This window comes from Osmerus eperlanus, chromosome 28 (assembly GCF_963692335.1).
Source record: "Osmerus eperlanus chromosome 28, fOsmEpe2.1, whole genome shotgun sequence".
Classification (NCBI taxonomy): domain Eukaryota; kingdom Metazoa; phylum Chordata; class Actinopteri; order Osmeriformes; family Osmeridae; genus Osmerus; species Osmerus eperlanus.
In genome coordinates this window covers 7,792,587-7,818,888 of record NC_085045.1, presented here as the reverse complement: position 1 = coordinate 7,818,888, position 26,302 = coordinate 7,792,587, and the positions used below count along the sequence as shown (strand labels likewise).

Sequence of the window (26,302 nt, the reverse complement as noted above, 5' to 3'; positions counted from 1 at the left end):
TTATTATTATGTTACTCTTGATTTACAGAACCCATGGTTGGATCTTGCTAGCTGTGAGCGTGTTGCTGGGGTTAAGTAAACGCAGCACCAAACCTGTTTTATTTTTTGTTCATATCCCCTTCAGATCTCCCTGAGCCTGAAGGTCTCAAGTTCAAGTCTGTGAGGGACACTTCTGTGGAGGTACAGTGGGACCCCCTGAACATCCACTTTGATGGCTGGAACCTCATCTTCAGAAACACCGTAAGTCAGCTACCCCCGTTGAGCACCCCCACCACCCCTCTCTTCCCACAAGCCCCAGTTTGTTGTTAATATATCTTTATATATTCCACGAGGATGTTGAGATCCCCAGACGAAAGCCTATCATTATCCACATTCTCCTGTGGTAGAAACCATTACACCCCATGGCAAACCCCCTACCCCTCCAAGCTCCAGTAATTGCCCAATGTGTCTATGTGAGACTGGGTCTATCCTGTGGAAAATAACTTTTAGGCAAACCAGTGTGCCAAGACTGTTGTCTCAAAGTCAGCTAAAACGCTTCTGTTGACAGCTCTGGTGACCATGTGGCAGCACAGAACGCAAAAAAAAATTCATGCTTTGTTTTCTTTTGCAAGAACTTATGTAAACTATAAGAAAATAGTACCTCTGAGACATGAAAAGCAACAGCTCATTAAAGTCAGTCTCCACTCAGTACTGTACATTATTGCAGGGCCAGACTGTGTAGGGAATAATGACTGGTTCTTTCTGGTGCTGCTAGAAAGAGGAGAACGGGGAAATTATGAACTCTCTGGGTTGGCCCGAGACCACCTTCGAGCAGTCGGGCTTGGGGCCTGGTCAGGAGTACGAGGTCAAACTGGAGGTGGTGAAAAACAAGACTCGAGGACCACCAGCAAAAAAGAACGTTGTTACAAGTGAGTTTCTCTTTATAAAGTGATTTATTGTCAGCGACTGTTAAATTGCAGCTTTGGTGATGTGTTGATGCATGTTGAGCAGAGCCTGGCACTACAGTGTATGGGCCTGTGATATGTCATGCCTAAATGATGGATCTGAGAATAAGCACGTAATTTGAATTTCATAATTCAATCAGTATTTGAAGTTACCCATTTGATATGTGATCCTCATCTATGCTGGCTACACACAATTAAACCAGTAAATTAAGGCAATATATCAAAATATGGTAAAAACCTGCCGACATCAATCCTTATCCTTACATTCATAGCACATTCAAATGAAAATAATCCTAAAAACCCTCTTTTGCTTTTCTGACCGCCTGAGATTCACAGAGAATAATGCAGACATTAAGACACAGCTTGGAGCCAGCGATCACAGTTAAACACAAAACACATTTTCACCTTGATGTCAGGCATAAATTCAACCCCCCCACCACCTTCTGGATATCCACTCCACAGCTTTCCTCTATCTAAGAACTGCTCATGTGCTCACTTTGAGTGATTAGTTCATTACAGTTAAGTTTCGTGCTGTAGCTATAGCTCTGATTTAGCAGAGGTAGTAAAATGTCACTGCGATTCCCTTTAGTGGGTTTACAGTTATGAGGGAATCATATCTCCATCAGGCTGCTATAAAGCCTATTGGTCTGTATCGCTGTGAAGTACTTGAGGTTTGGGATCAATATAAGACTTGGCTTAAGGAGTTGAAACTCAACCTCACCTACGATTTTGGCCACTTTCCCCGACGTTGCTATTTTTAGATTACTCAAGGGTAGGTTAAAACAAGGCACCAACCCATTCAAATTGCTGAGAGTGTACTTTCTGTATAAGGTGAGGTGGAACATTCCAGACTAGAAATTGGAGCTGAACAGTTTTACCTTTCGATCAAGTGAGATTTCTGTTTTAACAAATCTGAACACAGCAATTTCAAGACGTCGAGCAATGTTCATATCTTCCCCTCCGTGCAATGCCATGTCCAGTGCTCTGTGTTTATTTATGGTTTTAAAATTGCCCACACGTTGCCAGAGTAAACTGGAGTATGAAAGGAAAAGCCTTTAGCTAACTCACATCCCTCATATACGTCCACTTTCGTGGAGTGCCTGGGAAACATGGTGAGGACAGACACAGTATATGCATGGTGAGGACAGACACATTATTGTACCGGAGCTCTTGAACATATCCAAATCTGTATCAGATGGCTACTCTGTACAGTGTTGAACACAACGGATCTAGAACACACACATACACACACTCATGCTCCACTCAGACCCACGGAAGCCAGCCTCTCAGGAGACAATCACAACACCAGAACATTATACTGCCAGGCCACATTGGAGACAAATCTATGTTAAGCTGAAACGCAGATTCTCCTTTTTTATCTGCCTTTTGCAGAGATTTAACTTTCCCCTAAAGTTGCTTGCGTGTGACAAATCAATTTACCTTGTAGAAAAGTGCCTTTCATGGTTAAGGAGTCTTACAGTAATCCACAATTACACATATAACCTCATGAATACAAGAATATCTGCCTTTCACTTGTAGTAGCTGCGAGGTACAGTGAAGCACAATCAAAATACAGTCTTCATTGGCCTTCTTGACCTTTCTCTGTGTACATCTTTTCTGTTTAGTGATCGATGGCCCCAACTCAGTGGATGTGCGCGACGTCACTGACACCACTGCACTGATCACCTGGTTCCACCCGGTGGCCCAGGTGGATGGGGTGAGCGTTTCTTTCGGTCCCAGTAGCGACCGTGCAGACAGGGACACAGTGGAGCTGTCCTCCTCTGAAACCCAGCACCACCTGGGCCGTCTGCACCCAGACACGGAGTATGAGGTGTCGCTGATGGCACGCAGGGGGGAGATGACCAGCGTGCCCGTGTACGAGACATTCCTCACAGGTGAGGCAGAGGACATGCTTCTTTCACACCGTTGAAACACATCAAAGATGTTTCTGGTGTCTTCGAAAGAACATTGTGTACACACCATTCAGGATGGCTTGATTGATTTAATGTAGAATCCATACAATTGATCTGATGCTGATGCTTTGCTGTTATCCATTAAGCGATGTAACCATTGAAAACCAATTTTGATTTCCAATAAAATACAACCTAATGATTTCCTTCAATCTAAATGCTTTGACCATCCTGCCATATTTATTAGACCTGGTCAACAAGCTGTACTGAGAGCGTGTTGGGTGCTCTGCTGGGGGTGGGGACCACACAGTCTGTGACTGTAAGCCGGTGGCGGTGTATTTATGAGGGGAGAGTCTCCCTGCTGATGTGCTGCGTGTCTGGACGATTTCCAGACCTGGACGCCCCCAGGGACCTGCAGGCTACGGAGCTGACTGACGAGAGCATCACGCTGGAGTGGAGGAACAGCCTGGCCAGAGTAGACAATTACCGCATCAAGTACGGCCCTCTGTCTGGGGGAGACCACGGAGAGCTGATCTTCCCCTCTGGACCCCGAGACACCAGCCAGGCCAAGATCACAGGTGAGAACCCCTGAGAGAAATGATGGAGGTGATGTTCTAGCGATTAGCCAAACATTAGCATGACATCTGTGCAGAATCGTTTTGTGTGGCTTCAGTCATTTGTTAATTCCCTCTCACTCTACAAAGGCAATGCACCCTAATTAGTATTATACTTATGTGTGTTTTGAGTTTACATTTGCTCTGAAATTTAAAGTTGAACTGCTTGCCATATATTACTTATAAAGGAGCTACTTTGTCTGTGATTAGGGGGAAGTAAATGAAAAGGATTATCCCTGTGCCAACTTTGTGGTGTCTTCCAAAATATTTAAATTCAATGCTCATATTTAGAAAAAGGTGCTTCATTGTTTTTTTGTGTGACAAAACATTATGCCTGACCACAAAGCCCCACTTTATTGGAAACAACCCCAGGGGTATTTTTTTCTCCCATTAATTCCCTAAATGGAAATAACACTGCTGCTTGTTTCAGTGTGTATTCCTCAAACAAGAAAAGCAGAGCTTTTCTCATTCTCCTGTGCTTTTCCCATTATGTGGTCCTGCTTTGAATCAGACACATTTCTCGAAATCATGTGCCACTGCATGGAAGGATTAGACTCCCTGAGAAAAAATGGTTTCTAAATGGGTAATAGTGTCTTTGTCTGGCCCCATTCTTTGTCCTTGTGAGGCCCATCCCCTGTAAATACGGCAGTGTGTCTATTCAGCTAATGTCCCCCTCTGCTCTGCACACACCTCAGCAGTTTTTTCACACACTTATTATCTGTAATTGCCTTCACGCTTGTGATTTTATTTATAATGAGTTTCCTCTGCATTAGGTGTAATTTCATGCTGCAAGACTCCTGTGTGGTGACCTCTGTGGGAGTTAATAAAGGAATCAAAGGCATTTGGACCCGGAGCCAGAGTAATTGTCCAGGCTAAAGGGATCTCAACATCTCTGTGCATCCCCACAAATGTTGTTTCTATGCAACGTTGAGGCCCCATAGATCCATCAATGCAAGTTCCAAATTAAGGCTCCACAATGAAGTGTCTTCACAATTATGCCTCATTCTATCATGCAATTAAGACCTACAAGAGTCTCTCTGACTCTCTCTTGTCGCTGAAGCTTCCAACAGCCGAACGATTCTCCGCGCAACTCAAAAACTCAGACATGGTCACTGATTAGCACCCATGTGGGGTCACACTGCAGAATCTTGGCTTGCGTGCAGATACCTCTTAGGATAGTAGAGTAAGAGTCTGAGGTACAGGGTAGTACAACAAGTGTTCCTTGTGTTGTGAAGGTCTACGACCTGGAACAGAGTATGGAATGGGTGTGACCGCAGTGAAAGAGGAGCGTGAGAGCCTACCCACAACCACCAATGCAGTGACAGGTAAGACTGTTTCATTACTGTATTCTGTTTAACTTGTTAAACATCTATTTATGCTAATTGTGCTCCATATTCCAATATAAACTAGTAATAGGAAATAGTATCCAAAACGTCTGTCTGTGCTATTGCATCCCAATACTGATGTACCTGACCACTCCCCTAGCGCTGGATGCTCCTAAGGACCTGACAGCAACGGACGTGACAGAGACAACCATGACCCTGACCTGGAAGAGACCCCAGGCTAAGATTGATATCTACCGGCTAGTGTACGTGTCTGTTGATGGGCGCAAGGCCGAGGCGGTGGTCCAGGGGGGCAGTGTGACACACACCTTGCGGAATCTGAGCCCTGGCATGCTGTATACCATCACCATCAGGGCAGAGAGAGGCCGCAGACAGAGCGCCTCCACCACCATCTCGTCCCCCACAGGTCAGTCAGGAAGGGACATGTTGTGTCTCAAACCTTTGATTACAGGTCTGATAAGTATGAAAAACCCCGCTTTTATAAATTAAACATGAGATGTTTCCAGTGTTCATCGTACGTGAGAGCGTGAGATTGTACATGAGAGAGTCCTTTCAGCCTCTTCCCAAAGTGAATTTAACATTTTTTTTTTAGTTTTTTGTGCTGGTTAGCTTAGAGAGTTTCCTCATCAACCATTGGTGGATTTAGCTCTGCAACCATGTGGCCAGACCGAGGGAATGAATTGAATTCATTGTTAGCCTCCCCTTAACTCTCTCTATATGTTTTTTCTTCCAGTTTTTCATTTAAGGCATGCTGGTTCATTTTACTCTGCTGTATTGAAACAAGGAAAGACAAATAAGATGATTGTGATTTTTTTTTTCTTGTGGTCGGGGTTCTTCCAAACCAAACATTTCTGAAGAATATCTTTCAGTTATGTAACGGGTGCCCATTACGTGCATGGCTATGGTCAGAATCGATATGGCATGAACCTGCTATAGTTCAGAACAACTGATCTTTTGTTTGGAAAGTTGCAGAATGTCTATGTGTGTTTGCATGATTGTGTGCCTGTGTGCATGTGCCCGTGCGTGCGCTAGAGCATGTGTGTCCATACATGTGTGAGCTCAATACAAAGCTCATTCATGTGATAATTGTTGGTGTGCGCCCACTCCCCTCTGGTTTTGTGTGATTTGACCACGATGAACTGTGGGCCTGTCAGATAAAAGGCCACATGCTGGGACCCCTGTTACGACATTGTCTCCGAAATCTCCACTCGTCTAATCCACAGCCACCGAATCTCGAAGCTTTATCATCTCCAGACACGATGTGCAAACACAGCACTGGCACGTTTGCTGGGATTTAAAAGGATTGTGGAAGGGGGGTAGAGGGTAGGGCGGAGGGGGGGGGGCTGAAGGTCCCAGAGCCCCCTTCAGGTCTGGGCTTCATTTGTGTTGACAATCTTCAGGCGTTGAAAGGATTACAAGAATATGAGTTCAAGTGTTCGTGAGACCCACTGGAGAGTGCAAAGGGAAATACTACATCCTTGCAGAACAAGTCTGGATTGCTAAATTGATGAACCATGTTCAAGTACGGATTTTTGACAGCAAGCCTTCAAGTAATTCCATGGCACATTATGCACCCCCCAGCCTGACGTGTTGACAATGTGTTGAAACAGGAAAGACAAAACAAATTGGATTATCATAATTTAGGCTAATCAGGAGATTGACAGACTGGTTGAGTCTGGCCTTTGTGTAAACGGAAGGCCTGTGGAAACAAATGAAAAGTCTTTGAATGATAATATCTTAAGCACTAGTCAAAGGAGTCAATAACCAGATTTGAAAGATATCACATGGAGATGCATATCAGTTTGGCTTTGTCCATTTGCTTTACTGCTGTAAAAACAAGAACCAACCCTCTCTGTTTTGATATGCCTCACACCACCACACAAACTGAAAACAAAATTGTGTAACCCAAAGTCAAAAATTATGTTATTTTGAATGAATACATTTACGTTGTGTTTGAATTAACATATACATCGTGACAAATCACAAATCCCATTTTGGAACATGGAACACAATGCCTATCAAGTATAAAATGTAGGACTGCATGGGCCTGAGATGACTTTAGAAGGACACAAAATCAATTAAGTCATCATCACCACACTAACCTAGATCTATCCCCATCAGAATGTGTGGAGACCAGATCTAAGACCAATATCCAGCTGTTTATAAAAAGTGAAACCATGGTATAGTTATTGCATACAAACTCAACCTAAACTAAACATGATTGGCCTTTTATGGTTCATCAGTCATAAACAAATTACTGAAATATGGTGCACAAACACTTCTTAAACCCCATTTATTTCCTCTGGGCTGATGCACCCAGTGCCCTAAGTTCATTACACGCACACACACACACACACACTCCCATTTCAGCTTTCATGAGCAGCAGTGAGGCTTGTCCCAGGAAAGGTCATCCACCTCATCCTCATTGTCTTCCATTCTATTTACCCTTCATCTCTCCATTTTCCGTCCCACTCCACTGTGAGGCGTAAAGGGAGATAATGGCAGCCTTGACGTGCCCTATCTGCCTCTCAGAATCCCTGAATGCTGACACCTCACAATGGGCCTCCAATTATAGGGTGCACGGAACTGCATGGCTTCTCTGCGGCTTTTGAAGTGGACTGTGTACTTCTGCTCAGGTAGACTACACCGAACCTTCAAAAAATTGATGGCTCGTTCAGAACCATTAATTTGAAAGCTGCTTTAAGGAGGTGTCTGAGTCAGTCAGGTGCATGCAGACTGCAGCTCTGTCCCCCAGTATGGAGCTACTGTGTAGCCCACCTCGAGCTAATGAGCGTGTTTGTTCGTTGCGGTCTTTTGTAATAGAAATGTATGGATAGTATTTCTCCAGACAGTCATAATCTTCTTTCTGAGTCACAGTGAAGTGTTTGAAACACAAATGAAATATGATCAATGTAAACACATTAACTCCTTTTCCCCAGGGAAATATCTTCTCCTCTAGGTTCATGGATGTTTTCCTCTGGTCGTTCATTTCTACTAAAACTGTTTTTTTTTTGGTGTTCAGTTTTAACTCTCTACTGTTGTGTCAGATTATGGAGGACCAGTCTTGGAAAAAGACCATGTATCATTGCCATCACTATCCCTCAGTGTTTGTGCACAATATGGATTCATTTAACATTCTGCTAATGTGTTTGCCATCTAGAGGAGAAGAAACCCGAAGTGTACAATATTCACATTTCCGACGTGTCGTGGGACAGTTTCCTCGTGTCCTGGCAGGCCGAGGAGGGGGCTTTTGAGGGCTTTGTGGTAGAGCTCATTGATGCAGAAGCAGGGGCCGAATGGCAGAACCATACCTTGTCTGCCAATGCCCGCAGTTTGGGCATCGAAGGCCTCACCCCCAGCACCTGGTACAAGGCCAGTCTGTATGGGGCTTACAGGGGAGGCCTTCTAGAGCCCATGTCTGCAGAAACCATCACAGGTATCCCACACTCTTGGAGCCCCGAACTATTGTCTTATCCTCTCTTCCTCTCTGCTCTTTCTTACTCTACCTGTTCCTTGCCGTGGTGGGGGTAATTTCAACCGTGTCTCTACACGCTGTACACATCACCATACAGTAGCCATATATTACTGAGCCATGTTCAAACCAGCAGCAACTTTTCTTTTAGCCTTAGAAGATCTTACCTGTCTTAGTTAATTGCTATACAGCCTCTGTGAGTGATTTCAATGACAAAAAGAGCCACGTGATTTACCTACAAACTGTACGTCCTACTTACCCATTGTGGAAGCCAAATGCAGTCCCACCCAGACCAATCCCATTCATTTCCTCTGAGAGCCGTGGATCGGCTTTCCATCCTGTCAGTACTTGTCATGACTCCAGCTCCACCTGGACCTTTCTCTGATCATTCAACACCCATCTTGTAATCTGGCTTGTAAACTAAAGCCAAACAGGTGCACTCTTTTATCCACCCAAGGCGCCAATCATAGTCATTATCAATGCTTTACATTCTGGGAATTATAATGTGTTGACAGAAAAATTAAGCTTTACACAGGGTGTCTCTCATTAGGTTCTTCTGAATTAAAATGTTTCTTTTTATTTAATGTATTTTTTAGTCAATTAAAATATGGATAGTAGAATATATACAGTAGGTTCAATAAGTGTGGAGTTTGACAGCAACACATTCACACTGCCAATGTGAGACGTTGGCCATTTTTGTCAGTAGTGTTTTACAACCACCTGTTTTGGCATCTTAGGGTGTCAGCAAACCCAGGTTCTGCATTACTCACTACAGTAATACCTGTAATTCTAGGCCAGTTAGTGCCTCGATAACACCCATTCTCCCTATACTCTCTCAAACTCACTCACTCTCTCACACACACACACACATTCACACACACACACACACACACACGCATACATACACACACACACCTCCACACACCCTATATTTTAGTTATTTGTCCTTTGTCTTTGTCTTGTCATGTCAGACAAGAATGTATTCTTCTTTTTTTGTTTTATCCTGTCAAAGATTCATAGATAGCATTTGAAAAACTGTGATCGCATATACATCTGTGATAACATCTCACATTCAGTACAACATCATAACTTTCCTTCTGAAGATAAACTGACTGAGAAAACGTGTGCGATTGATTGAGTGGGAAAAAAAGCCTGGGGCTCTTTTCTTACTTTCTGTGAGGGCTCTTTTCTGTATGCATGCCCATTTCCTCAGCCCTCAACTGCTTCTCATTCTCATGCTGGCATTGCTACTCAGGCCTGGCTTTGGGATGCCAGGGGCTTGCTGGGGCCCCAATGCAGAATATGGCATACACTCAAGTCCATTGTCTGCATGCTAATGGCTAAGGGGCTAAGGAGGCCAGCTCCACATTTACATTAGGACCACTCAGTCCATAAAACACTATAAATTATCCATACAAGCACTACATGTAAGGGATGCAAAAAATAATACTTCTGTTCCTCCCTACTTAATGAGGCCTGGAGTACCTAGGTATTGTCAAGTCAGTTGCCTAGTAAATGGATCGGGTGAGCTTTAAAAAAAACACACACACAAAAAACAACAACGGTAAGGCGAAATGGTAAAAGTCTTACAGTCTTGTAAAGCCAGATGGAGCCTCTTAGACATTGAAAAGGTTAGCTCCGTTTTAATGTAGATCAACACAAGCTGTTCCTGCTCCAAGTTATTGAAGACCCCATCGCCTTAGACTGGAAGACAGGAATTGTTACTGCTTTCGGGCAGACCCCCATTCAGCAAGGTTAGCTGGCGCCTCATACCTCTTCAAATAACAGGCACCCCTTTGTGAGTGTGGATAGTGTTCCCTGAAGTCTGGCTCTGTGGAGGGGCGGGGAGAGAGAGAAGGGGGTGTCAGTGGCTAGAATACGCCAGCTACCTCGAAGGCCCCCATCCCTGCTATCCCTCCCTTGCTAACAGTCCAGCCAGAGCAACCTGCCTGGGTAATGAAGAGTGACAGCTCCCCTGACAGTCTTTCCTGCCACCCCAAATCCCCAAATAAAAGAACTTCGCCCAAGTTCAGAACCTTTTGACCTTTTTCCACGTTGGGTGTAGTGTTTTAATTTGTTTTGTCTTTAGGCTTACTCCGGCTGTGCTGAAAGAGCCCACTAATAGGGTACATCTCTTTATCAGCTACTTTTAAAAGCACTCTAGTCCATCTCTTCTTCTGCATGGATGTTCTCCATTAAGTGTGTGTAGCTAATTGGCTGCCATGTGGTGCGCGAGGAGTTCAGACACATCCTCTGCAGCAGTGCACTTCCTCCAGCAGCTGTAGGCTCCTGCTGTCTGAAACTATCCTCCTCCTCTTCTTCCTCCCCAGCCATTATTAGCTGCTGGTAATGACTGCATAACATGGGCAGCTTTAACAGGAACATCACATGTACCATGCACACAGACTCATCCCTGCACTCTGCAATTGAATCAATTAAGAGACTCTCAGTTGAAGTCAACATGATCTATATTAAATCCAGTTACATAACTGCCATTGGTATACTAAAAGCTCAAGGCTCATGATGAATTTGCTCTGGTTGGCATTGGTTATAAGTGATAAATGAATACTCTTTAATGTTATGAACGGTTTACTTCTATTTAACATCCACACAAGCAATTTTTAGCTGACACATTCAACAGCCCAAATTTCCCAGTGTGAGGATCAAAAAGTGTTATCTATCAGCTGTGCAACATTACTAACATATATATATACCATTTCTTGAAACTAATCTCTTTCCTTAGAATGAGTTATTGAGTCGTTCGTCTTGTTTGATAGGGCTTGACATACTCTAGTGGTCTCCTCCATGTCTTCTGTAATCTTGATCAAAATCTTCCAAGTGCTCTTGAGCTCCACAGAGCAGGAAAACCATATGTTCCCCTGTCACCCAGAGGCTGAACCAGAGGTGGAAGAACTTCTAGTCTCCGACATCACACCAGAGAGCTTTAGGCTGACCTGGGCTGCAGAAGAAGATGTCTTTGATACATTTGTCCTCATGGTCCGGGACTCAGCCAACCTCGCTCAAGTACAGGAGGTTGTCATAGCGGGCGAGGAGAGAAGCACGGTTATTACCGAGCTCTCTGAGGATACCGAATACCAAGTTGAGATCTCTGGGCTCATTTTGGAACGACGCTCCAAAACTGTGTCGGAGTTGGCAAGAACAGGTATATGGTATTGCAGTTGGGTAATGTCTCACAGGCCACCGTGGCCTATCTGGTTAAAACCAGACATTTTTATGAATTACTTCAATTTTGTAGATCTGTGTTGTGTTTTCTACTTTTTCAAAGTGTTAACAGCATGAAATTTGTGTCAGTCTTCTAACTACCAACGATTATCTGCAACATTGCAGCTCTTGTTGTTCACTAACCCAATAACCACATTGTGACGATATTGTCTAAGGCACTGAAGGCAGCCATCTGGTCAAATCAAAAGGATTATCTTTCGGAATTAAGTTTAATTAAGCCCTTTAAATGGAGGGTCCCTGGTTTGTCATGAATGTGATTAAGAACCACCCTGCTTGCCTTGCGTGCCTCTTGTCAGCAGATGTGCGTGATCTCTCCTCCTCTCTCTCTCTCTCTCTCTCTCTCTCTCTCTCTCTCTCGCCTCTCTCTCCCCCTCTTCTCTCCCTCCCTCTCCGTCGGGGTATGTGTCTCATCATGGTCCTGTCTTCTCTGTGTCCTGTCATTGTCCCGTGTGTCAGCCCTCCTGAATGGCTCCAGTGGATACAGTCAGCAAGCCATCTCATCTAAAACCAACGCCAGTATCTGACAACACGCTTTCTCTGTCTGCATAAACAAACACTCAGATTGGGATGGTAATGCCCTTCAAGGCTGTCCAGAGAGAGCCGCTCAGGAGATTTATTCAACTCTTCATTTTGTTATTTTCCCAGTTTGTCGCTATCCGGTGCTCACCTATTCAATGTTGTCTTTGGCTATCCAGCCCTTGAGTGTCTCTCTTCTTTTCAAAAGCGAGACTTGTCTGCCTGTGAAATTAATTGGTGTCTGTGGCCGCCCCCCTGTTTTCCCCCCAGGGGGGGTATGGCTTTACTCTTGGGTTCGATGGCGCATGTTTCACTTTTGTGTGCCTGGAATGGGGGCAAGTTAATCTCCCTGGGTCTGTCACGCAAGATACTGTGGCTCAGTGTTGGTGACAGTCGACGGAGGTCCTGGACTCCTCCAGACTTTTAGTTTCAGCCTGTCTCCCTCTTCATTCTCTAACCAAATGGGTTTTGTTGATGTCACTAAAATAACATTTGTCCATTCTTGTCCAATTCATGTTTTGCCTGATGGTCTTTAAAAAAGCTTCACATTGATGCTCGTTTAAAGAAGAAAAAAAGTATTTTGCATAAGTAACTTTAGCATATTATTGTATTCTGTGTCTTACTTCCTGATAAAGCTTCAATCACAGATTCTCTACCTGTTTGTTGTCAACTGTATCTGTTTGCTATTCTGTGCCAGGCCTTGGCTCTCCAAAGGGCATCCGTTTCTCGGATGTCACTGATACCTCTGCCACAGTTCACTGGACAGTGCCCAGAGCCCGAGTAGACAACTACCGTGTCACCTATGTGCCCATTCAGGGAGGTGAGTGCCAGTCATTTCCTAGACCGGCTGGTTATTCCACCAGAACACTGATTTATTACAAATTAATATGTTTTATTTTCATATAGGTAGATATCTTCTGGGTAAATCTGTTCAACGCAATGCTAGTTCACTTTGCTAGTCTCAGTCTGCCCCCTGGTGGCAAAAGTGCAGAACTCGATGTAAAGTCCAGGGTGAAAGTGATCCCTGCATTTAGTCTGCAGATTACTTCAACTGATTCAAAACATTAATTGTGATATTCTGATCAAACTGAATGTGACATCACATGTGTATTTTTTATTGTGTGTGTGTTTGTTCAGGAAGTCCAAAGACTCTGACGGTGGATGGAGCCGATTCCCAGACAGTCCTGCCCAACCTGATCCCAGGTGTCACGTACCAGGTCACCGTCATTGCTGTCAAGGGTCAAAAGGAGAGCCAGCCAGCCTCAGACAGTGTCACCACAGGTGAGACTGCGAGTCTCACACCAACACACAACACGCACCCTATTATCTTATCTTGTATCTCATGACTGTGACAATGAGCTTAGTTTCCAATCATTCAACGTTTACCATGCTGGCTATTGAGGCTGATTGTTCAGAGGTTTAACGCCTGTGCAAGTATGGATGCTTTTGCCTCTTTACAACAGCATTCAACAGTCATGATTGTCGGATGCTGTTTGACGTGGTTCTGTTTTACAGCTCTGGACAAGCCTCGTGGCCTGACGGCAGTCAACATCACAGACAGTGAGGCTCTGCTTCTATGGCAACCTGCCATTGCTACTGTAGATGGCTACGTCATCTCCTACAGCGCAGACACTGGTAAGGTTACAAGACACACACATCCACCCCCCCCCCCCCCCACACACACACACACTGTAAAACCTGATAAGTTGAAGGTGCAGTTTACTCAATTGATCCAGTTCTTCAACTCGCAAAGTTGTAGGCAATACATTTTATCAAACCAGTTGAATAAACTTAACTCATCATATTTGACAGTGCGGGAACATTCAAGCATTCAAATGGATCCGTACACACATACAAATACATCCATGCATGGGATAGTGACACAGACTTACACACAGAGGAATGAGTGGCAGCTCTTCCATCTGGTTTGACTGAACGCGATGAAGGATTATAAGAGGGAAGACATTATGTATAACATTGCGTGTGTTCACGTTCACTCCATGTTTTTCGAGGGTGGGGGTAAATCTGCTGTGAGTAAGTCTACAGATTGATGTAATCTGCTTATCTTGAGCATGCTGATCTATGCCTGCTGTGTGTGTCTGTGTGTGTGTGTGTCTGTGTATGTGTGTGCTTGCATTTTGCAGGGGCCCCAGTGATGGAGAGAGTGTCGGGCAACATTGTGGAGTTTGAGATGAGCTCCCTCACCCCTGCCACACACTACACAGTCAGGGTATATGCAGTCAGGGATGCTGCCAAGAGTGCTGCTACCACAACTGAGTTCACCACTGGTGAGTGTGGGCTGGTGTCAACATTAACAAGAACGCTCACTCAGCATAAGAAAGATGCTAGTATCAAATAAAAAAACACATTCATAATTCAATGTGATAATACATTATTATGAAATAATGCCTAACTACTAAAGACAATTCAACCCCAACTCTCAAAAGCCCTTGTTGGTGTATCTTCTCTGCTGGCTGCCTCCTGACCTCCCTCTGACCCCCGTCTGCTTGCTCTGCTCCAGATGTGGACGCCCCCCAGGACCTGGCAGCCAGCAACGTCCAGACGGAGAGCGCCATGCTGAGCTGGAGGGCCCCACGGGCCGACATCACAGGCTACATCCTCAGCTTTGAGTCCGTCGACGGCACTGTCAGGGTGAGAGTGTCAGAGGGGTCAGGGGTTGACCGTGAAGGGGTAGAGGAGGAATCAAGGTCCGAATATACAGTAGAATGGTATTGTTGGGATCTTCCACTTGTTTTTCGACCAGTATGTACTGCTGAATCTGCAGCAGACACACATTTTGAAGAGTTCAACCCCAGGAGTGTTTGTATGGCTCCATCTCATAAGAGTAAATAAACACTTAACGATCAAAATGGACACTGTTGTTAAATTAACACTTTCAAAAACATGTTTCAGTATTTTTGTACATTTGTTTAATATTTTTTATTTCCTGTATTGACCGATTTATTTATCGATGTATTTTGTATATTCTTACTGACCTGTCTAGAAAGTGTTACTGCCATTTTAACAGTGCATTTTCTACTTTACTCCTCTTTACTCAATCCTACTCTACTCTACTTTCCTTTACTCTACTCTGCTAGGAGGTGGTCTTGAGCCCAACAGCCACCTCGTACAACATGGCCCAGCTGCACGCCTCCACCGAGTACACAGTTCGCCTGCAGGCCATCGCCGGGCCCAAGAGGAGCCGCCTCGTCAGCACTGTGTTCACCACCAGTGAGTCCAGCAGAGCCCAGTCCTCCTATCAACCCCCTACTGGGACGATCTCTACTCATCTCCTCTTAGTCAAGCAGATGCTGTTGCTCCTTAACTAATCCTGTGTGTGTTTGCGTGCATGTTTGTTTTTGTTTGTTTTTGTGTGTGCGCGCGCGTGTGTTTGCCCGTAGTTGGTGTGCTGTACAGACACCCCAGGGACTGCTCCCAGGCCTTGCTGAATGGGGACACTGTCTCAGGTCTGTACACTATCTACCTGGGAGGAGATGAGGGCCAGCCCATACAGGTCTACTGTGACATGACCACCGATGGAGGTGGATGGATAGTAAGTCAGTTGCTAATGTCAAGAGCTAAACTTCCAAAGCTCTTTGGTATATAATTTTCATAACGGTAATAGTTCTGAATTGACATTTGTAATGAATGACTAACATAGTTTACTTTGCCAGGTGTTTGTGAGGCGTCAGAGTGGAAAACTTGAGTTTTTCCGTAACTGGAAGAACTACACTTCAGGCTTCGGCGACATGAATGACGAATTCTGGCTTGGTAAATTCTGACAAATATTCCAAAACGTGCAAATATCAGAGAAAACAGTTTCTCCACATGCAGAAACTGTTTATTCAATCCCAGAATGGTGCTTCTGCCCCAACTGTACTTTATGAATGACTACAGTACATTTACTAGAACATTTTAGTCATTGTTTACACGTTTAACAATTTGCCACAATTTATGTCCAGGTCTGTCCAACCTGCACAAGATTACAGCAGGTGGTCAATATGAGTTGCGTGTGGATCTCAGGGACAAGGGAGAGCTGGCGTACGCCCAGTATGACAAGTTCTCCATCTCTGAACCCCGCACACGCTACAAGGTGCACGTTGGAGGCTACAGTGGTACTGCTGGTAAGCCCGGTTCCCCAGCATTGTACAGTGAACACAGCAAGGTTCAAAAGTGGAGTAAAAAAGTTTGCTTCCAGTTGTTAATTGAATTATGGAAATGCTTGTTGACAATTTCAAGCATTTAGTATCTGTAAGTAAAGTATCTCTTTCTCTTTACCCTCTCGATGCTTCTCTCTGTCTACCCCTGCAGGTGATTCTATGACGTACCACCATGGCCGTCCGTTCTCAACCTATGACCATGATAATGACATCGCTGTTACCAACTGTGCCCTGTCCTACAAGGGTGCCTTCTGGTATAAGAACTGTCATCGCGTCAATCTTATGGGACGATATGGAGACAATAGTCACAGCAAGGTAAGTTCAAATAAAAATCCTATACAAGCACTGCTGCATGCATATTAAGACTTGAGAGCGATATTTAAAAAAACTACGATCCTTGAACATTTATGAATTTTGGTTACTATGTATTGATTTTATTCTGTAATAACTTTTCTTATTCCCAGGGTGTGAACTGGTTCCACTGGAAAGGCCATGAGCATTCAATTGAGTTTGCCGAGATGAAAATCAGGCCGTCCAACTTCAGAAACTTTGAGGGAAGGAGGAAACGATCATGAACCACCTGGTCCTGTCCACTTCACCCCTCCCTCCCACCTCCATGACCCCCACCTATGTCCTCTGCCCCTGCTGAATCCACCCCCACACCCTGCAGCTACCAAAGTCACTGCCAAGGGCCCTGTCTTCTCTACCTACACCCCTCCACCTGCTCACTCACTGATAAAAGCACAAATACACTACAAAAACTAAATGCTAAACTACAAACCCCACAGTCCCGCTCCTTCCTGGTTGTGTGCAGTAGAAGTACTGTCTATGCCAAATCTGATGTGGATACATGGACTTAAATGCCACAAACCGAGCCCACACATGGATTCAACATACACCAAAGACAGTTTGTCCCATCCGGCCACAGTCATCCATAGGGTCATTGCAGAGAGGGCACGCTGTTTACATGTAGTCTTGTCTAGTGTCAGGGCCTCTTCACTAATACAAGTAACCTCTAAACTGGATTATACAAATGATTTTCTTTAAAGGAATACTTTGCTTTGAGCACACACAATCATTTTAATTCAAATATACTAGTATAAAAGAAAATGATATTTTCCTCTTCAGCATCCTCTTATTCAGACGTATATGTTATGTGAAGAGTCTCTAGTGTCATTTATTTGCCCTTGTGCGACATCCTCATTCCATCTCCCCTCTTTCCTTCTCACTGTTTCACCTCCTAGTCCCTATAGCAGATCAAAAATGTCATCTGACATTATATATGGGCATGAACAAAATACACATTAGGGAAATCATTTGCTGCATTCTGTGCACACAATTATGAAGTTTCCATGGATTGTGTGGGCCCTGAAGGCACTGTGCAATTGTCTCACACATGTACTGTGTACCTGGGCTACTTTAAAGTTACCATGCATTTAGACCCAGGACAGATAGGAAAAAAGTTACTTTTCTTCTTTGTTTGACTTCCTTTAGAAATTCCAAGGCAGGACCTATTATTCAATATATTAAGAAATGGATGCTTACATTTTTGCAAAATGTGAATACATATATGGAAAGTCAGAATGGAATATTGATTTAAGTTCAATGAAAACAAGTGATGGATGTTCAAGATTTTCCATTCTTGTTGACATACAGTAGTTATGTTTTGTTAACCCTCGTGCTGCCTTCGGGTCACATGACCCAAAGGTTCACAACGAACCATCGTTGTGTTTACCCAATTTCACCCAATACAAAAACAAATAAAAATAATTTTCTTTTAACCATTGCAATGTGAGGGGTCTGAGACAGCCCGACAGTTAAAAGAAAATGCTTCACTTTGTTTTTGTATGAGGTAAATTTGTCGCAATACGACAGTGGGTCACAATGACTGATGGGTCAGAATGACCCGAAGATAACACAAGGGTTAAGAAACACTTTGGGCAGACCAAAAGTAGAGAAGTTGTTTGTCCTCCCACTCCATCTGTTTAGACAGAAGACTAAACCACTGACCCCTATGGAATACCTGTGTAAATTAATGATTTTTGGTTTGTTTTCGATTATTTGTGTATGTTTATAACTGCGTGAACTACAGGTGTTTCTCTGTAACCGGTATTACAATAAAAACAAATTTGTTAAAATTGCGGTTTACAATGTCATATTTTATGCTGTAAAATCCTGGCCTTAATTTTGTTTTTCTTTACGTGTGTTGTAGGATAATGAGGTACGCTACGGGGGAGACCGGGGCTGCTTGTCACACATTTTACTCTCGCCAGTATTTCTCAGCACCAGTAAACTATAGAAGCCGAATTTCATTATTGGTCCAAAGCTTAAGGTCTTGGGTGTGAATTAATATAACTTTTATCGACATATGTTGATAAAAAAGTGAGAAAGTGGGGGTGGGGTTGGTTGTCACTGTCAATGTCAACAAGAAATTGTTTTTTTCTTAACCTAGAGATACCAAACAATTACAAATGTTCTTAAAACAAGATGTAATGTGTCAACCAATACAGTTTCTGCCATATTTGTTTAAATCCCCTTGTGTTTATTACATGCTTATTTATCCACAGAAAGAGGCAGGCATAGAAATATTAAGGCTTTCAATAAAGCAAAACATAATAAAAATATACATAATACAATAAATCCATCCATCCATCATCTTCCGCTTGTCCGGGGGTCGGGTCGCGGGGGCAGCAACCTAAGCAGGGAGGCCCAGACTTTCCTCTCCCTGGCCACTTCCACCAGCTCTTCCTGGGGGACCCCGAGGCGTTCCCAGGCCAGCCGAGAGACATAGTCCCTCCAGCGTGTCCTGGGTCTTCCCCGGGGCCTCTTCCCAGTAATACAATAAAAAACATGTTAAATGTTAACAAACATTTCTGTTTCTTATATACTATTGTAATAATTGGACCAATACGCTGTTCCTATTGGTCCAGAAGACGTTCTCAAAAGTTAATAAATCCGTTTATATACCTCCTGAAAGTTCGCAGAGGTAAATAAACGTTTTTACGGACCTAGCAACAAGCGGTTGCCTTGGAGATGTAGCCATTGACCTTAACAACGTGGCATCTGCTCGGCAACAAAGTAGCCTAAATTGCCTAAAAAACCCCTAAAACAACCAAATATGTTTTTTGCACAGGTCCGCAAACGCCCCACAATCGCTTCCCGTTTTATAGAAGTATCTGAAGCAGACAGAAGACAAATTGATGTTGTTGATGTTGCCTTGGAGATGTAGTGACGTCACCAGTGCAAGTGCGAGTCAGGTGGCTGAGCGGTGAGGGAGTCGGGCTAGTAATCCGAAGGTTGCCAGTTCGATTCCCGGTCATGCCAACTGACGTTGTGTCCTTGGGCAAGACACTTCACCCTACTTGCCTCGGGGGAATGTCCCTGTACTTACTGTAAGTCGCTCTGGATAAGAGCGTCTGCTAAATGACTAAATGTAAATGTAAGTGCAGCTGATAGCTCTGACAAATGGCATCTGCTCCAGATTCAACGTGTTTGATTTGTGATCTTCCCACGTATTGTTGTAGTATATAAGAAACCAAATGTTTACTCCTCGACAGGTCAGCAAACGCTTTGTTTTCGATTTTTTTTAACAAATTACAAACAAAAGTTTACAAAGGCGAGTGCAGACCTGTCGAGGAGTAAACATTTGCTGTATATTTAAACTGTGACAACCAACCCCCATACCCAGTGGCGCCTTAATGCACGGGCTTACCTGGGCTTAAGCCCGGGGCCTCGACCAATCAGGGGCCTCTTAATAATAATACAAAATAATAATGATGATAAACGTCCGTATTCGCGGTGTAATTACTCTGCTCTACAGTGGCATCTGGTGGTGTATGTGGAGGCAGGGGAGGCCCCCCCTCCCCCTTATCTAAACAAAATGTAACAAAAACTAGAGAGGGTACAATTTGTAGGATGTGCTTGCTTGCGTCGGTTGCAGATGGGTCCATTTAATATGAAACAAGCTGAACCCCCTTTGAGACAAGCTATTCTAACAACGTTGTCACCGGCAGTATTTTTCAGATGGAATCGCGATTCAAACGGTACCATCTGCTAACTGAAAATATGCCCTCAAACGCGACTTTTTGGTCTCAGTCTAGAGCCCTGCGTGGAGAAGTTGAATTGTGCTACGAGCAAGCTAGCCTAGCTGCTGTTGCTAGCCAAACTTCACTGAGGGGATTGTTTGAATGCACCAGAAATTAAAAACGTTTCTTTTGACATAAAGTTTAGGCTGTGGCATTGAATACAGCAACACACAACACAAGCTTGAGTTTAAATACATAATTTATTGTGACATTACTTACTGTACATGCAAGTCTAGAATAGGGGTTATGCGGAGCGCCCAGCGTTCGAACCGGAAAACAGATGTAATCGTTTCCGCTTCTAATTTCCGTACACATCTGCAGCGCTTGGTGATGCAAAGAACTTATATTGACAGAGAAGTTCAAGCATTTTATAAATTATATTACTCTCTACATTAGGCTAAGTGTGACAGGTAAGAATAAAGTGATGAGTTTATATAACGTTATAATAGCCTAACGTTAGACCGTTTCCCAGGAGGTACGCTAGCTTTACAGTACACATTACAACGTTAGCCTACAGTATACACAAATAAGTTATCAATGAAATATATGAATTCAGCAAATTAATTTAAGAAGCTCATTTTAATTTACTGTCATATCCATATAAATCATTATTCTGGTTTCTATGGCTAGGACCTGCAGTTCCTAGAAGGAATTAAGTTCACTAGCCTACTACTAGACAAAAAAAAAAACGTTAAAGTTAGCAGGTGCATAATCCTTTGTCGATTACGCTACCGACAAAATTTACCTGTCAGGGTCTTTGGGAAAGTGATGAAAGGCATAAATACTGTCACATTGGTAGTTGTTGCAGTTGATTGCCGAACACTGCGTTTTTTGAGTCCACTTGGACTTCGTTGTCATATTGTGTCTCTTTCTGTGTAACTGTTATAACTAGCTATGTAACTTTGTTACTATTAGTCCAGGCAAAGTAGCGTTTTACAACAGACTAATTGTAAAACATTTTTTTTTCAGCTTAGATCATTTCTATGAGGTGTCCAGAACAACATACTAAAAGTCCTAAGAAATCCTAGTTGAGGAAATATGTTAAATTCTCATCAATACGAGTGCCAATAAGGCCAGGCAACATTACACCCCAATGGGGCTATTTTTTTCCTTTACTCCTATCAAAATGAAACTTTACACAATGAAACTACCCATGACAAGTACAACATTTTGCATTACAAGTTTCTTTAAAAATGAATGTTAATATGCAAATGAGCTATACACTAATCGAATATGCCCAAAATACACCCAAATAGGCTTAATTTTTTCCTTTACTCCTACCACAATAAAACTTAACATAGAAAAAGTATAAATGAAAAGTTTATTTTGAAAGTAATTTGAATATGCACATGAGCTCCACACTTATTGAATATGCTCTAATTTGAATAGGCAGAAACACCATTCATATGACAAATACATCGGCCCAATCTTCATCCAATCATCCTTCTGCCAATGACCTGATGGTCATTATTGGCATAAATCTCCCATCCACAACATGCCAACCCCAGTCTTTTGGTCCATACGTTCACTTCCCCCATTCCACTCCATCATTTGGTAAAAGACCCGAAGACTATGGAACTTTGCAGCTGTTGACGTTGGAGGGATAGTTACATTTATGCATTTAGCAGACGCTTTTATCCAAAGCGACTTCCAAGAGAGAGCTTTACAAAAGTGCATAGGTCACTGATCATAACAACGACACATCTGTCAGTGACATTGTTGGGAGATCCAGGAGTGGAGCGGGTAAAAAATGCAGCCATTGTTGTTGCGTTGACAGAGACCGGAAGTGAACCTGGTGGCTGAGACCGTGGAGCGGAAGTACGTGGCATATAGCCAATTTCCATACTGACAACATGAATGAGCTCAGACAGAGGGCACACATTTGATTAGTACTATTTTACACAGCGCCCCCTAGTGTGGCTGTAATGAGCTCTGTGACAACCAACCCGTGTGACAACCAGCCCCAGTCTCCCCCACTTCCAAGAAGAAGAAAAACAAGAATGTAGTTTACAATTGCCCAGAGGTGGGACCAAGTCATTTTTTTGCAAGTCCCAAGTAAGTCTCAAGTCTTTGCCCTCAAGTCCCGAGTCAAGTCCAAAGTCAAGACTGACAAGTCTCAAGTCAAGTCCAAGTCCTGCAGTTTGAGTTTCGAGTCCTTTCGAGTCCTTTTGATCACAGAGTAATAATATATTTACACAGATCATGTATGCTTTTAAAATCTGTATTTATTTATTATAAGTACAAGTATAACTTGTATAAGTGCAATTGAAATTGCAGAAAAAAAATTGTGCTGACATTGCACTATTAACCAGTCATTTTTAACATTTAACTCATATTTTGAAAGAATATTCTTCATTTTAAACCACTCCTTTACAGAATGAACACATTTGAAAAAACAAGTGCAACTGTAATTATTTGTACAAAAGTGCTAACATTGTATTTTGCATTTTAACTAGTTCCACAGCAGTTTCTGTCCTGTATTTATCTCATCTCATTTATCTCACCTCACATTGTCTCTGTGTGTGTGTACATGTGAGAAACGTAACAAATACATGAACATAACAATGAACAGGGTTGTGCTTTTTATATGTCAGGGCCCTATGCTGCATTGCATTTGCAAAAGACCAAATTGGCCAAAAGTCTGTCAGTCATTTGTGCACGATGTCAGAAAATCCCTTATAGCCACAAATGAATTGTATTGAAACTACTCTTTATTACTCATATTATTAATATCAATCTTAACATTGTGTTAATATGAATTGTATTGTGTGTGTGTGTGGTAAACATCACGTTAGAGTTGCTGCTGTAGCAGATTACAGCAGTGGTCATGTATTGTAAAACTTATTTCGGGATTTGTGAAGTTGGGTTGTATGAGGGACTACCGTTCTTTGTGCAACTTCAAATGTCGAACGAAGTTGGAAGTTGTTGCGTCTCCGTCTGAAATCTTCGACCCGCATGTTTTGCAGACTGCACTTCATTTTTTGTTGACCACCTCGTAGTTTTTATACCAGAACGAAACTATCTTTGGTATCATTTTTTCCCTAACTGGCGCGTTGTTTGACAGTTGCTCTTCATTGGTTGACCTGCAGTTTGATTGGATGGATGCTGTCGCTTCAAAACAACGGATCTAATTTGATTGGATGTTGTGCCGACAGCACGTACACACACACACACACACACACACACACAGAGACGCACACATACACAATGAAAGATACAGAGCGTTCCTTAATAACATACTTTTTAATATTTGGGTTTTGGGGAAAGGAGCAAGTCTTATCAAGTCAAAAGGCTCAAGTCCAAGTGAAGTCACGAGTCATTGATGTTTAAGTGCAAGTCGAGTTGCAAGTCTCTTTACATTTTGTCAAGTCGAGTCTAAAGTCATCAAAGTCATGTGACTCGAGTCCACACCTCTGCAATTGCCGACGGCAAAACTAACATATTTGAGTATCGGCGGTATTGTTTGCAATTTATCAGTAGGCCTATATTCAATATAATTAAATACATGTCCTTTTTATGAACACACAATATTCCTTCGCCTTTTTTTATTATACCTTGTGTGTATTGCACAATGTTTCTTCTTGTTGTTTTGCGGAAGTAATAACTCGTTCGACCTGTTAGCGTGTAATTGTCACATGGATACTGCGGTAGTACTATATCTAGCTTATATTGTCAGTTTTCTCGGTTTCTCCGCGTCAAAACTATTCGGACAATGCAAGAAAAAAGATTATATTGAAGTAACCACTCAAGATTTTGAATTTATATATAATATATTGAAATGAATGACTCTTTAAGGTTAGTGAAGTTTCTCATCGTTGCAGTAGTCCTCACCTTCTCTGGAAAGATATTGTTGAGCAAAGTCACTCCTTCCAGAAGACGTGACTCCACAACACTTAATCCCATATCGCAGGAGCTTTACCGGGTAATATCTCCAGAAACGTATCACTATGTGTTCAACCAGTCTCATGTATGCGTGGAAAGAAGCCCCTTCCTGGTGCTAATTGTTCCTGTAGCACCAGGAGACAGGGATTCAAGGGATGCTATTAGAAAAACATGGGGATCAAAGAATTTGATACCAAACATGGATATTCTCACTATGTTTTTCCTTGGTATGCCCAAGGAAGGCCTCAGGTCCAACATTCAGGCGAGCCTGAGGAAGGAAAGCCAGGATCATGCAGACATAATTCAAATGGATTTCCTAGACAGCTACCAGAACCTGACCATCAAAACCATGATGGTCATGAACTGGCTGGCCACACACTGTCAGACAGCCTCATACGCCATGAAGGTTGATACAGACATATTTGTCAATGTGTTCTACCTTGTCAATCACATGCTGCGGGACTCTCCTAGACATGAATTCATCACAGGGTCAGTCATTACTGATGGCCGCCCTCGGAGAAATAAGAAGAGTAAGTGGTATCTATCAGAGGATATCTACCCAGAGGATACATTCCCTCCTTATGTCTCTGGTGCTGGCTATGTCTTCTCCATGGACCTGGCCAGGAAGATATCCTGGGCTTCCAGGTTTGTTAAGATGATCCCCTTGGAGGATGTCTATGTGGGTTTGTGTCTACGTGTGGCTGGTGTGCGACTCGTGTACTCTCAAAGCTACTTGACCCTGAAGAACCTGTTTGAAATCCGTCGTTTGGAATATAATAGGTGCACCTATGCCACACGTGTCATTGTCACTGGCTTTAAGCCACAGGAATTGCTTCACATTTGGCATGACTTTCATAAAGGGCACCTCACCTGCTGATGTTGAATCCATAAGTAGTCTTGAATTGAGAAAAACACTTGCGTAATGCCTTCATGATGTACAAGAATGTTTACAGTAGCAAGACTATATTCTTTTGCTATTTTCCTATTGCCTTTAATAATATTTGCACCATAAGCTGAATGGAAAATTTACATTTAATAAGATACTTAAAATAAGCAGAGTAAATCATGAATTATAAACTACCTCTTAATTACACATTACTTTGATATCAGATTCAGAAAAGCACGCGTTTTGTTTTCTTGTTCATTTGTAGCTTGGCAAGTCATTATATAGGCTACTGTATGTTTAGATCAAGCATGCTTTCATGGTGTAGTTACACTTGATAAACAGCTGATGGCATAATATAACCACTCATTCCTGTAACTGTATGTGACAAGTAAGAGAACTGAGCATGGCAAAAGACTGCTGTCAGAATCAACTTCTCTTGTCTGGCTGGATGTCAAAATCATACTCAGGTCTGGACATAGCCATTGAGGGTTTATTTAGCACTTTTTAAGTAACTCATGAAATGTTTGTTGTGCTATGTACAGTGTGTGTGTGTGTGTTAGGAGGATTGGGGGGGGGGGGTCCTTTGATGCTCTGTAATTGCAGGGTGTCTGTCTGAAAGCTTCTCTCACAGCAATCTAAGTACCAGTGAGTGAGGTCAGAAATTGGCTGGTGATTCATGAACACTAGACACCTCGGTCTCAACAGATGGCTGACACTCAGACTGTGAGACCAGCCATAGCTGACAGAGTGAATGAGAGAAGTACAAGTCTTTATGATGACTTGTTTTCTTGTGTGAGAACCCCCACCCCTCATTGTTATATTTCTTGTGTCCTCTGTTGTATCCTTTTTCCCACACTATGAGTGGGAGTTTTGTGCTCATTACTTGTTTTTGAGTCTGCATAAATTAGGCAATATTCATCCCTCCCATCCCTGGGCCGTACGATGCCAGTTTGATCTCACAATGAAATGTTGTAGCCTATTTATTCTCGAGTTGCAGTAACTGTTTTGTTTCAAGACCTTGAAACAACAAAACCATGTTCATGTCTGGGTGTTGATGTTTTGAATAAAGAACAGGTCGTACTTCTGAGTCTCCGTTGCCAATAACTAAGGTGCATAAAAAGCACGACAGAGTTGCAATAACTGCTTTGTTTCAACTTGAAACAACAAAACTATGTTCATATTCAAATTACATACCAGGATTAGGCTACAATTAAACGGCAATGTAATTGCAATGTAATTGCAACTTT

General features: G+C 42.9%; 2 protein-coding genes across 2 annotated transcripts in view; both read left to right on the top strand.

Moving 5' to 3' along the window:
- The window catches only part of tncb (tenascin Cb), a 31,059-nt gene extending 12,719 nt beyond the window's left edge, over positions 1-18,340 (top strand). The window contains exons 5-23 of the mRNA XM_062454271.1: positions 125-240; positions 755-908; positions 2,570-2,839; positions 3,247-3,432; positions 4,704-4,793; positions 4,954-5,217; positions 7,972-8,247; positions 11,174-11,446; positions 12,740-12,862; positions 13,180-13,323; positions 13,558-13,677; positions 14,187-14,330; positions 14,564-14,694; positions 15,141-15,273; positions 15,444-15,595; positions 15,717-15,813; positions 16,005-16,166; positions 16,354-16,517; positions 16,667-18,340. Coding sequence (XP_062310255.1) covers positions 125-240; positions 755-908; positions 2,570-2,839; positions 3,247-3,432; positions 4,704-4,793; positions 4,954-5,217; positions 7,972-8,247; positions 11,174-11,446; positions 12,740-12,862; positions 13,180-13,323; positions 13,558-13,677; positions 14,187-14,330; positions 14,564-14,694; positions 15,141-15,273; positions 15,444-15,595; positions 15,717-15,813; positions 16,005-16,166; positions 16,354-16,517; positions 16,667-16,777 — 3,110 coding nt within the window. The 3' untranslated portion in view covers positions 16,778-18,340. The remainder of the gene's footprint in view (positions 1-124; positions 241-754; positions 909-2,569; positions 2,840-3,246; positions 3,433-4,703; positions 4,794-4,953; positions 5,218-7,971; positions 8,248-11,173; positions 11,447-12,739; positions 12,863-13,179; positions 13,324-13,557; positions 13,678-14,186; positions 14,331-14,563; positions 14,695-15,140; positions 15,274-15,443; positions 15,596-15,716; positions 15,814-16,004; positions 16,167-16,353; positions 16,518-16,666) is intronic.
- Positions 18,341-23,762: 5,422 nt separating this feature from the next.
- b3galt8 (beta-1,3-galactosyltransferase 8) lies at positions 23,763-26,142 on the top strand. Its single transcript, XM_062454864.1, has one exon. The coding sequence runs from the start codon at positions 24,066-24,068 to the stop codon at positions 25,044-25,046; it is 981 nt and encodes a 326-aa protein (XP_062310848.1). The 5' UTR covers positions 23,763-24,065; the 3' UTR covers positions 25,047-26,142.
- Positions 26,143-26,302: the final 160 nt, after the last annotated feature.

Bases quoted from the DNA above. Each gene is read 5' to 3' on its own strand.
- b3galt8 (XM_062454864.1), top strand. From the start codon at position 24,066: ATGAATGACTCTTTAAGGTTAGTGAAGTTTCTCATCGTTGCAGTAGTC.